We start from the raw sequence: 11326 nt of genomic DNA, 5'->3' as shown, positions 1-11326 counted from the left end.
AGTGTAATTCCTCCACCATCCTGGAGCTTCAATGACAGTGATGTGCCTGTCTGCTACTTCTCCATGTCTCCTCACACACTGAGCAGATATCTTCAAGTCAAACTCCTCTCTGCCCAGGATAGTGTTTCCTGCTGAACTCTTACCAGCATCTTTATACCCCATTAACACAATCCTCAGCTCTGAGAGATGTTGGGCATCACCTGCAACAAATAAGGAACAAACACATTTAATCAACATGATATTGTACTGAGTATCTGTAAATATCTGCTCTATACACCTTTAATAAAATCCCTAAGTAATAAATGAAGTAAGTGATCATGTACAGTCATTATCACAAGCCCGTCAGGGTGATCTGGACCCTGATATGATGCTGAGCATTTAGGTTTGAATTATAAATGACGTACATGAAATAAGTGTAGATTTTAAGCATTCTTGAGCAACAAACACTAACAGGTTTGACACACTGATCCAACAAAACCCAAGAGTCACTGCAGGCTGCTGTTTGTTAGTTTGTTTGTCAGTGTGAACCAGGGCCTGGGGGGGGGTTACTGAAGTGTTCAGATGGGTGTAATGTTTAGAAAAGAAATGTCTTTTCATGAGAATGGATGCTTTCTTTCAAATAATTACAATGATAACACGAATGCTTAAGAACTATATGATTTTATTTATATTCTTTATAAAACAAACATATCCTCTTAGAGATCTCTGAGTTGCAGCTATACCCAACTCCAGCACAGAGACGAACAACAAGTCGCTGGCAGTGAGAATGCGGTTTAACAGGTATTTAATAGACATATCACTGAAATTGGATGTGGTGTCCCTACATTGATCGGACAGACTGACACATCGACCGAGACGCGTGCAGCTCATATTGCTACCATGCTGAAAATCATAGCTTCCTTCCTTAACCTCCGAGGACATCTTTGCTGATCAGCAGGTTCAATGTGGTTAAAGTTAAGGGTGGACTTTAGGAACAGGGACACATTAGATCCCAATGAGGCAGCATACATTTATGATTTGAATAAATAAACTTTTATACTGTACTACATACAATACTTTGAGGTGCAAATTCTATCTGCCACTATTTCCCCTAAATAACATCAAACTACTATTTATTCAATACAAAGAAAAATACTTTTTTTGCTCTTTACACTCTGCCTAAAATGAGTGTAATTTTAACTGTAAAATATTGCAAAAATGCTACAGAAAAAAAAAACTTAAAGTTAACAGTAAGTTCCCTTAATATATACAAGGAAAAACGGTAAAAGATCTAACCAGACATTTCATGTAATTTTACAGTAAAATGCGGTCAATTGTACAGGTTTTAGAAGTAAAAACAGAACAAATCAATGTATAATTGAGTCAAAAACTGTAAACTGACATTGCCAGAATTCCCTTCATGACATTTCACATTTGAAGGAATTTTGTTTAAATAATCATGTTTTTAATAGTTTTTCTTATCAGTTCTGCACATTTGGGTTTTATGTTACATCTTCTGTTGTTTAATGTTTATTGCATTATTTAATTGTCATGTGAGCTACCATGATGCTGTTTTGTTTTGCATGAATGACTCCGTGCACAATCTGTATACAAGTATTTCAGCTTGTGGAAAAGCTTCTTATGATGACCTTCATTATTCTTCATGTGACTTCCTCTTTTATCACCTGCATTATTATGGTGGTTGTCAGTATATGTTCGAATCAGAAAACACATTTTACTAGCAGTGTGCATTGTCGAATTTACAGGTTTAAAAGGCAATTAAAATGAGTGAATTTAAAAATGTTATGTATTTTTTTTACGAAATTATTCTGGCAACCACAACAGCCACAATTTTTTTGTAAAAACAAGGGGATTTTTTTTTTACTGTGTACATATACAGTATATAATATACTATATCATAATTAGTTGTGATCGACAGTGATTAGAAACATGACAGACAAACTTTGCTACTACTACAGTTTTCTATGGGATATGTAGGCAGGAAATATGTATTTCTATGAAAATAATTTTTTATATACACATGTAGGCAGTTAGTGTACATACAGTCCATAGGACCTTACTTAGATTTCTGTGCTGTTGTTGTCTCTAGTTCCATAAAAAAGTACATTTTAGACTCACTCATCTGTGATCTGATGTCGTCTTTTTGTTTTTTCATCCTCTTCATTCGTTCTTTTGCTCTCTCTTCCTCTGCTCTTCTTCTCTCTTTCATCTCTTGTAAAATCTTTCCGTCTATTTCAAAATGACAGCCGTTGTTTTGTGCCACTGTCTCCTCAATCTTCTCCAGCAGCTCCTTGATCTGAGTGTGGTCACTCCTGTTCTGATTGTTGAGAACATGATACCTGTTCCCACATTTGTCCAGCAGCCACTGGAGATCCTGCCCTTCACTCTCAATGTACTGCTCTATAGAAGTGTCTGACAGAGAGTCTCCTTGAGTGAACAGCACTATAGTGTGACTCCAGACTCTCTCACCGAGAAGATCCAGATACCCCTGCAGTACTTTTCTCTCAGTCTCTTTAAACATGTAGTCCACACGTATGATCAGTAGTACAGCGTGTGGTCCTGGAGGACACAGAGACACACTGAGCAGAATCTCCTGTTTCAGTAACTCAGGACTGTTCTCTACAGTGTAATTCCTCCACCATCCTGGAGCTTCAATGACAGTGATGTGCCTGTCTGCTACTTCTCCATGTCTCCTCACACACTGAGCAGATATCTTCAAGTCAAACTCCTCTCTGCCCAGGATAGTGTTTCCTGCTGAACTCTTACCAGCAACTCTATACCCCATTAACACAATCCTCAGCTCTGAGAGATGTTGAGTTTCACCTGCAACAAACATAGAATAAAACACATTAATCATCATGTTTCCTGTGCATTTAATAATAGCAAGAATGCTAAGATAAAACTATGCTATTTAATTAACATTTTTAAAACAAACGTTTATAATACAAATATATACCTCATGAATGAATTTAAGCCGTCAAAAAACGGGCTATACATGGTTAATATCTTTAATTTTACTTATTTAGTTAGTTATTTGAATGGTACACAAAAAAGATAGATTACATAAAACAAACTAAGCGAAGCTGAACTGCCAACAATGTGTTTTTAATTATTCATTAAAAATTAATTGAAATATAACTCACGCAATTCACTGAAAACGTGTACATGTCATAAAATCCCATTCCAAGTTTGCTGAAGGCATACGGTAAGGGACGGCGAGAAATAAAGCAAAAATATCATTTATTATTATTTATTATATCTTGACCTCGGCCTTTGAACTCCTATGTAGCCTACATTCATGCATCTGAGTAAGCATCTCTCTAGAGCCCCAGGAAAAGCATAAACGCGCATTTTGAGAGCCTATCAATTATAATCAGTATTAAAAATATACAAGACACACGGCGAGGCCTTTAGTGTAACCCTCAGAAAAGCGTATGTGTACTTTTCTCTCATGAATATCTCTCTTGCGGTCCGTTTGTGAAGACCGGTTGAACGAGTTCGAGCGAATAATGTAGGCCTATTATCATTTTTGTGTGTGTTAGTATTTACAAAGATCTACAACTAATTTGATAATGTAGCCTGTGTCTTGCCATACGCAATTAACGCCCCTGAGAAAAAGTGTATTTATTGTTTTTATTATGAAAAAGGCGATTCATTTTACAAAAGAATTATGCTTACCGAAGTCCATTTTACTTGACATGATCTCAGTCGCAGTTTTGAGTAACTGTAGTTCCACCAGCTTTTAACTTTCACTTTACTTTCAATACGTACAGGTGTTTCAGACGCGCAAGGGGCGGGTCAAGGTGACGTTCAGTGGTATGTTACTTTAGGCATACACAATAGGTTGTTTTTCTTTTAAAGTGACAGTAGCTTTTGTTAACAATTAAAATTATTTCTTGAGGCAACCCTAAACTTCCATCTTAATACTCATAATGAAGAGCCATCATATACAATAAACATAACAGAAGTTATTCTAAACTGTAGGATGTAGGAAGAAATTATTTCATAATTAATCTTCATCTGAGTACTTTTGTTATACAGCCAAAAATATTAAAATTAATATTAAAAGAAAGTACAGAGCCATATCCTACAAATAACTGAAATAATATCAGTTTAATTATTAAGGCACTCAGATTTATGTCCTCTGCTGTTGTTCAGGATGTTCAGAGATCTTCTGGATGATTGAGATCCCATATCCAGCTCCACTGAAGGAACCAATGCCGTCAAAACATCAGCAGGACCAACAATATTCATAAAATACATTTTACTTTAACCATTTATGTTCTTACCAGTGTTAAGGGCTTCCTGACATGCAGGCTGATATCGGACACTGAACTGATTAATGCTACTTTTTGATTTTGTGCAATATGGTGGAACAATTATAGTCTACATTTTTTAAACCTTAATTTTTAGATTAAGGTTAAACATTAACCCATATCATCCTTGTGTGTGTGTCTCACCCTCTCTGCAGGCTTCAGCACACTCCTCTGCATTGGTCACCAGCTGCTCTGCGTTCTGTACGATGGAGGGTAAACGTGCATACCAGCTCCTCACCACATCCTGCACACACACAGTGATCCAGTGAAAACACAACACAGCGTTCCTGAAGTCTGACCGTCTCCATCAGTCGCTCATACCTGCAGCAGGTTCCGTGCTAAACGCATCTTTCCAGTGTAAACCAGAAGAAGATGCTGCTGCAGGACAGAACATGTATCCTTCACAAGAAATGCAATCCCTGAATGCATTACAATGAAATTCTGATTTTAAATATAACTACCTTTACGAAAAAGAAGTTTATTCAAGTGTGCTATTAGTATACTTCTTTTAAACTAAAAAATAGGAAAGTATACTTTGTCTACTTTTTATGTACTTCTCAGAAATATACTTAAAATGACATTTAAGTATACTTGACTTATAGCCTACTTAGAAAAAGTCTAAATATATTTGAGCTATACTTGTTCCTAGTCTTACGAGTATACTTGCAGTATAAAACTACTAAACTAATAGTTTACTAAGACTATACTTCAAAGTGTACTAAAATTGCTACTACAAGTATTTAATTAGAAAACTATCAGTATTCATATAAGTTCACTTTTAGTATAGTTGCAGTACAAACTAAAATATTGTTGTAAACTAGTGTACTTAAAGTTTACTACTGTTATACTTAAAAGTATACTTCAAAGTACTTTTATATACTAGAAAGTGGGCCAATTTAGTATTTGTATACTTGCTACATTAAGTATACTTAAAAATATACTTAAACTTTACTTAAGTATACTTAAAATAAACTTGAAGTATACTACTTTTTGGTAAGGGTACAGATCTGTCTGATTATAAAACAACACTCAATTCTTGTTCCATACATTTTTGTGCTTTATTAGAGGGACCCAGTAACTTCACACTCTTTTGGAAATAACTGTAAGCATTGGTCGAGTCATTTATGCAGATCTCTTGCGGAGCACTTCTTGATGTTTAGGATGCTGCATTAGAAGCTTCAAATCACAAATAGCAGTAATTTGCCAACAGTAGACAGCAAAGCATTGGAACAGTGATTCTGTGCATATGCACATAAATCAAAAAACTTTCATTTATTAAGAAAGTTAAAAAATAAACAAATTTATAATAAAAAACTCTGCATTGTTAATAACACAAACTCTGCCATTGTGAGATACAATTAACTTAGACATCACTTTAAGGTTAAAACAATTGCATATACCTTATACATTTAGTAATAATTATCATTAACTATTATAATATTGAAACTATAAATGTCAACATTATAAAGACACAATTTCTCATTCATCAATTTGTTATTCAAGTTTTCTTAGTGTCTTCTTCATGCTTATCACGCTTCTGTAATATTCTTGGGAAAAGCTTTGAGATCTTGGGCTTTCCATGTGCTTTTTTGGTTTCTGAATGTTCCACGGATTCAGGGATGGACCGCAAAGACCCGAATCCTGAGCTGTGAGATGAGACCTTTGAGCGTGATGAGCTAAAAACTGAACTGCTGTCTGCTCCTGATCGTGATCTGAATGAACTGTAAGCAGAACTTCCCACAGACCTATCTGACCGCTCATCTCCACTCACTGGGGAAAATAAAATGAAATCAGAAAAAGATTTACAACTTTTATAGAACAAAATTCTGACATTTAGCACTTTTAATATATTCCTAAAAAAATTGCCTATTGGTAATCCAGGTGCTCTTTAAAACCTTAAACAAATACATTATTAATCAGATGGGATTTTAAAGTTTTTTCCCTGTTTTAGAAATACCGTTATTACAAACCTTATCACTATGTATTGCAAGCATTTAAAGTTGACCATATAGATTTAAAGAGCCTGAAACTTTCATAAAAGTTTGAAGAACAAATTATCAGTAAAAACAAGTGCTTGACCTTCAAAAAATAATGATCTTCAACCTAAGGAGGTCAAACTAAATATTATATGTGCTATTTTATTTCATATTAGGGTTGCATTTATTGTACCAACATTGCTATTTGTGTAAAAACTGAGAAAATGGAAGGAGATGTTGAAAGGGTCCCAATTTTATGATGTGGTAACAAATTGATGACAATTTAGACTATTACATTTTTATTTATTTATTTATTTAACAGGGATAATTGAAAGTTATTGACAGCCCCAGAATTAGCTACAAAGCTAAATCTCATCTGTAGTCCCTGGGCAGGAGAGAAAACCACACATTCGCCAAAACATTCATCCACAATAAAAATAAGAATAAAATTCCTCACCTAGCAAATGAGAACACATTCCAAAAAAAAAAAAACATAACTTAAATTGTGCAAAAGTAGAACACTGACTGATATTAATTGGTATATTGTTCCAGTTATTAACAGCTCTTACAGAAAAAGCTGAACAACCAAAATGAGTAGCTCTGAAATGTGCTTCACAATCACCTCCTGAAGAAGCTCTTGTTTGTCTTGTGTTCTCAGCACGCAAAAAGACTAATTCTTTCAGCGGTGGAGGTGCAAGAATATTACCAATTGTGTACATTAAAAAACAACTGTAAAATAAAACAAAATTATCAAAAGTAAAAAAAATATATATTTTTAATTATGAGACAACGATGATATATTTTTAGTTTCTTGTCAAGTATTTTTAAGGCACGTTTATATAAACTATATAAAGGTCTGAGAGTAGATTTTCCTGCTTGTGACCAGGTTGTAAAACAATAAGAACATTTAAAAAAAACATTGACTGCAAAAACACTTACAGCTTCTGTTGAAAGTTGACTCTGTATAAATTTAAAATTTTAAGGCACGTTTATATAAACTATATAAAGGTCTGAGAGTAGATTTTCCTGCTTGTGACCAGGTTGTAAAACAATAAGAACATTTAAAAAAAACATTGACTGCAAAAACACTTACAGCTTCTGTTGAAAGTTGACTCTGTATAAATTTAAAATTTCTAAGTTAAGAGTGTCACAGCACAAACCCTTTGTGAGAATCTAAAGAATCTAAAAATAATCTAAAATAATTCCAAGGTTTTTTATCATTAAGTAATTTTTCACCATTTCACAACAAAACAGATGGGATTTGTGGAAAACATGAGTTCTTAATATTTTAATTTTCAAAAAAGGTCACAGTGAGACCAAAGTGTACTGAGAAAAAAAAAAAAGACACTCACTGCTGGGTGGTGAAAATTCAATGCTGTTATATCGTTTTATGGCTCCTGACTCATAACTTGTGTGAGATGAATCTCTGGAACGTGATGATCCAAAAACTGTGTCTGCTCCTGATCGTGATCTGAATGAACCATAAGCAGAACTTCCCAGAGACCATGAATCAGATCCATCATCTCCACTCACTATAATAATGAAAACAGAGAGCAGATCAATAGTAGAACATTCACATTAATGCATTTGACAGACACTTTCATCTAAAGCGACTGACATGGCATTGAAGGAATACATTAATCGTTGCATGTGGTTTGTGATCCATTCAGATAGTCAACCTTATGTCAACTCTAAATGGGTCAGGGAATGGAGGATTCACTTCACTGCAGCACTTTGGTTCACACAGAAACAGAACATTATATGATTACAGTGTTCATTATGGGTTAAATGATTTTGACCCCGCAGCTCTCGTCTGGTTTCATAATGAAGCTGAACAGGGTTTAACCTCGTCAGTATCAGGATGGAGAACTCTCTGAGAAAAATTAAACTATTTAAAACTACATCTAAAAAGCTATAAAACAATGAAGTCAAAACACATCTGAGACTGTGTGCGGAAAATATTCATACAATGTTATGATTTTGTTTCATATCAGGTTTGCATTCGTTGCCATAAATGAAAGTATCAACATTACTATTTCTGAGAATTGAGAATGGAAGGAGATTTAAAAAGGGTACAAAATTTGTGATAGGGAAAAACATGTGGTAACAAACTTATGACAATGTAGACTAAATTCAGGGAAAACAAGTGCAATAATGCTTTACAAATGGTCAAGGGGAGATGAAAGTGTACTGAAAATGCCAAATAAAACAAAAGACACTCACTGTTGGGTGGTGGAAATTCAATGCTGTTATATCGTTTTATGGCTCCTGACTCATAACTTGTGTGAGATGAATCTCTGGAACGTGATGATCCAAAAACTGTGTCTGCTCCTGATCGTGATCTGAATGAACCATAAGCAGAACTTCCCAGAGACCATGAATCAGATTCATCATCTCCACTCACTATAATAATGAAAACAGTGAGCAGATCAATAGTAGAACATTCACATTAATGCATTTGACAGACACTTTTATCCAGTCACATCAGTTCACGTGGTTGTGATTCATTCAGATGGTCAACCTTATGTCAACTCTAAATGGGTCAGAAAATGTTGTGAGATGCTGTGTTCACTTTTATAGCCTGTTGATTAAGAAGTGCCACTAGGGAGAGTTGTTGTAAAAGATGAGGATATGCATGCATGTAAGAGTTTGTGATTTTCAGAAGACCAATATGTGCGAGATAAGAGTGTTCTTTCCTGATTTATGCTGGTGACACATCTGGACGATTTACTTCACAGCACTTTTGTTCTCACAGAAACAAAACATTATATGATTACAAAGTTCAAATTGTTTGATTTTGACCCTGCAGCTCTTGCCTGGTTTCCTAATAAAGTAAACCGTGTTGAACCTGCTCAGTGTGTGATGGACACTTTAAACTATTTAAAACTACATCTGAAAAGCTCTAAAACAATGAGGTAGAAACACATCTGAAACTGTGTGTGGAAAATATTCATACAAGTTTATGATTTCACTCACTAGTCTGTGATCTGATGTCCTCGCTCCATTTGTCCATTCGCTCTTTTGTTTTCTTTATATCATCAATCTCCTGTAAAATCTTTCTGTATATTTCCAAATGGCAGCCGTTGTTTTGTGCCACTGTCTCCTCAATCTTCTCCAGCAGAGACACACTGAGCAAAATCTCCTGTTTCAGTAACTCAGGACTGTTCTCTACAGTGTAACTCCTCCACCATCCTGGAGCTTCAATGACAGTGATGTGTCTGTCTGCTACTTCTCCATGTCTCCTCACACACTGAGCAGATGTCTTCAAGTCAAACTCCTCTCTGCCCAGGATGGTGTTTCCTGTTGAACTCTTACCAGAACGTTTATACCCCATTAACACAATCCTCAGCTCTGAGAGATGTTGGGCATCACCTGCAACAAATAAGGAACAAACACATTTAATCAACATGATATTGTACTGAGTATCTGTAAATATCTGCTCTATACACCTTTAATAAAATCCCTAAGTAATAAATGAAGTAAGTGATCATGTACAGTCATTATCACAAGCCCGTCAGGGTGATCTGGACCCTGATATGATGCGGAGCATTTAGGTTTGTATTATAAATGACGTACATGAAATAAATGTAGATTTTAAGCATTCTTGAGCAACAAACACTAACAGGTTTGACACACTGATCCAACAAAACCAAGAGTCACTGGAGGCTGTGTAACGGCCAAAACGATGTATTTGAACACTTTTAGCTGTAGCTTAGCATAGATCATTGAATCTGATTAGACCGTTAGCATCTCGCTCAAAAATGGCCAAAGAGTTTCAATATTTTTCCTATTTAAAACTTGTCTCTTCTGTAGTTACATCATGTACTAAGACCGACGGAAAATGCAAAGTTGCGATTTTCTAGGCTGATATGGCTAGGAACTATACTCTCATTCCAGTGTAATAATCAATTAGAAAACGGTAAAACTCAACTGTTTAACTCTAGGGGAGTTGGAAAATGAGCCTATTTTCAAAAATAGTGGAGTGTTCCTTTAAAATGCTTTTTCAGCATTGTGATTCTTTTTTTTGTACACAGTACAGTAATACAATCTTTCATAGACATGTTTAAATGCAAGAAACACATCATTCAGTGCTTTGTACTTTTGCATTTACTTCAAGATTGATATATTAAGTTGCTCAAGCAAATGGCAAAACATTTAAACTACTTTTACATTATCACAAACACTCTAAATTAAAGTCAGCTCTACTGCCTTTTTTTGCATTTAAATCTTTATTACAAGCAATCCTGCGTTCATAAAGAACTTTGTTTTACTACCTCCACGAGTGCCATCTATTATTGCCTTGTTTATCTAAAAGTGCTTTAAACCTAGTCAAAAAGGTTATGTGGTGACTGTGAAACACTGTAGACTTTAATTATATGCATTTATGGTGTAATTACTCAATTTTCGTGTCAATCCATGTTCATATTTACCGCAAACAATGAGCTGTTGCTTTAATGCTTCGCTTGCAGCGCAGCAAAAATAGATTCGGTGCGGAAACGATCTCTGCACTGCTGCAGATGCACCACAACCGTGTGCAGTGTGAGCGCTTTAATCCGTTAACATGAGCGCGGAAAAAATGAGAAGGGTCTGGCTGCAGCTTGGCGCTTGCACTCTCAGACTAGTGTTGGGTCGTTCTTGAACGATTCATTCATTTTGAACGAATCTTTAATGTGACTCGGGAAGAACGAGTCGTCTCGGGGAGTGATTCGTTCAGTCGCGCATGCGCAACATCATATAGGTTCTGTACTGGAATTAGTCAAGTAGTTCACCTGTTTCGAGTCTTCGGGTTTTTCGAGTCATTCGTACATCACGTGACAGACCCATAAGCTTTAAAGGGGTCATATGATGCTGCTAAAAAGAACATTATTTTGTGTATTTGGTGTAATGAAATGTTTATGCGGTTTAAAGTAAAAAAAAAAACATTATTTTCCACATACTGTACATTATTGTTTCTCCTCTATGCCCCGCCTTTTTGAAACGCGTCGATTTTTACAAAGCTCATCGTTCTGAAAAAGCGAGGTGTGCTCTGATTGG

General features: G+C 35.4%; 1 protein-coding gene across 1 annotated transcript in view; it reads right to left on the bottom strand.

The window, feature by feature from the left end:
• Positions 1 to 16: 16 nt before the first annotated feature.
• Positions 17 to 11326, bottom strand: part of LOC107560079 (GTPase IMAP family member 8-like) — a gene marked incomplete at its 3' end in the record, with an annotated part of 26489 nt that continues 15179 nt past the window's right edge. Inside the window, exons 3-7 of the mRNA XM_016244129.1 lie at positions 9269 to 9664; positions 4638 to 4735; positions 4461 to 4560; positions 2119 to 2823; positions 17 to 200 (exon numbers count right to left, since the gene is read on the bottom strand). Of these exons, the coding sequence (XP_016099615.1) occupies positions 17 to 200; positions 2119 to 2823; positions 4461 to 4560; positions 4638 to 4735; positions 9269 to 9664 (1483 nt within the window). The remainder of the gene's footprint in view (positions 201 to 2118; positions 2824 to 4460; positions 4561 to 4637; positions 4736 to 9268; positions 9665 to 11326) is intronic.

Source organism: Sinocyclocheilus grahami, unplaced genomic scaffold, assembly GCF_001515645.1.
Source record: "Sinocyclocheilus grahami isolate Dianchi unplaced genomic scaffold, SAMN03320097.WGS_v1.1 scaffold709.1, whole genome shotgun sequence".
NCBI lineage: Eukaryota > Metazoa > Chordata > Actinopteri > Cypriniformes > Cyprinidae > Sinocyclocheilus > Sinocyclocheilus grahami.
Note: the sequence above shows the minus strand (reverse complement) of the source record. Positions and strands in the feature narration are given on the sequence as shown.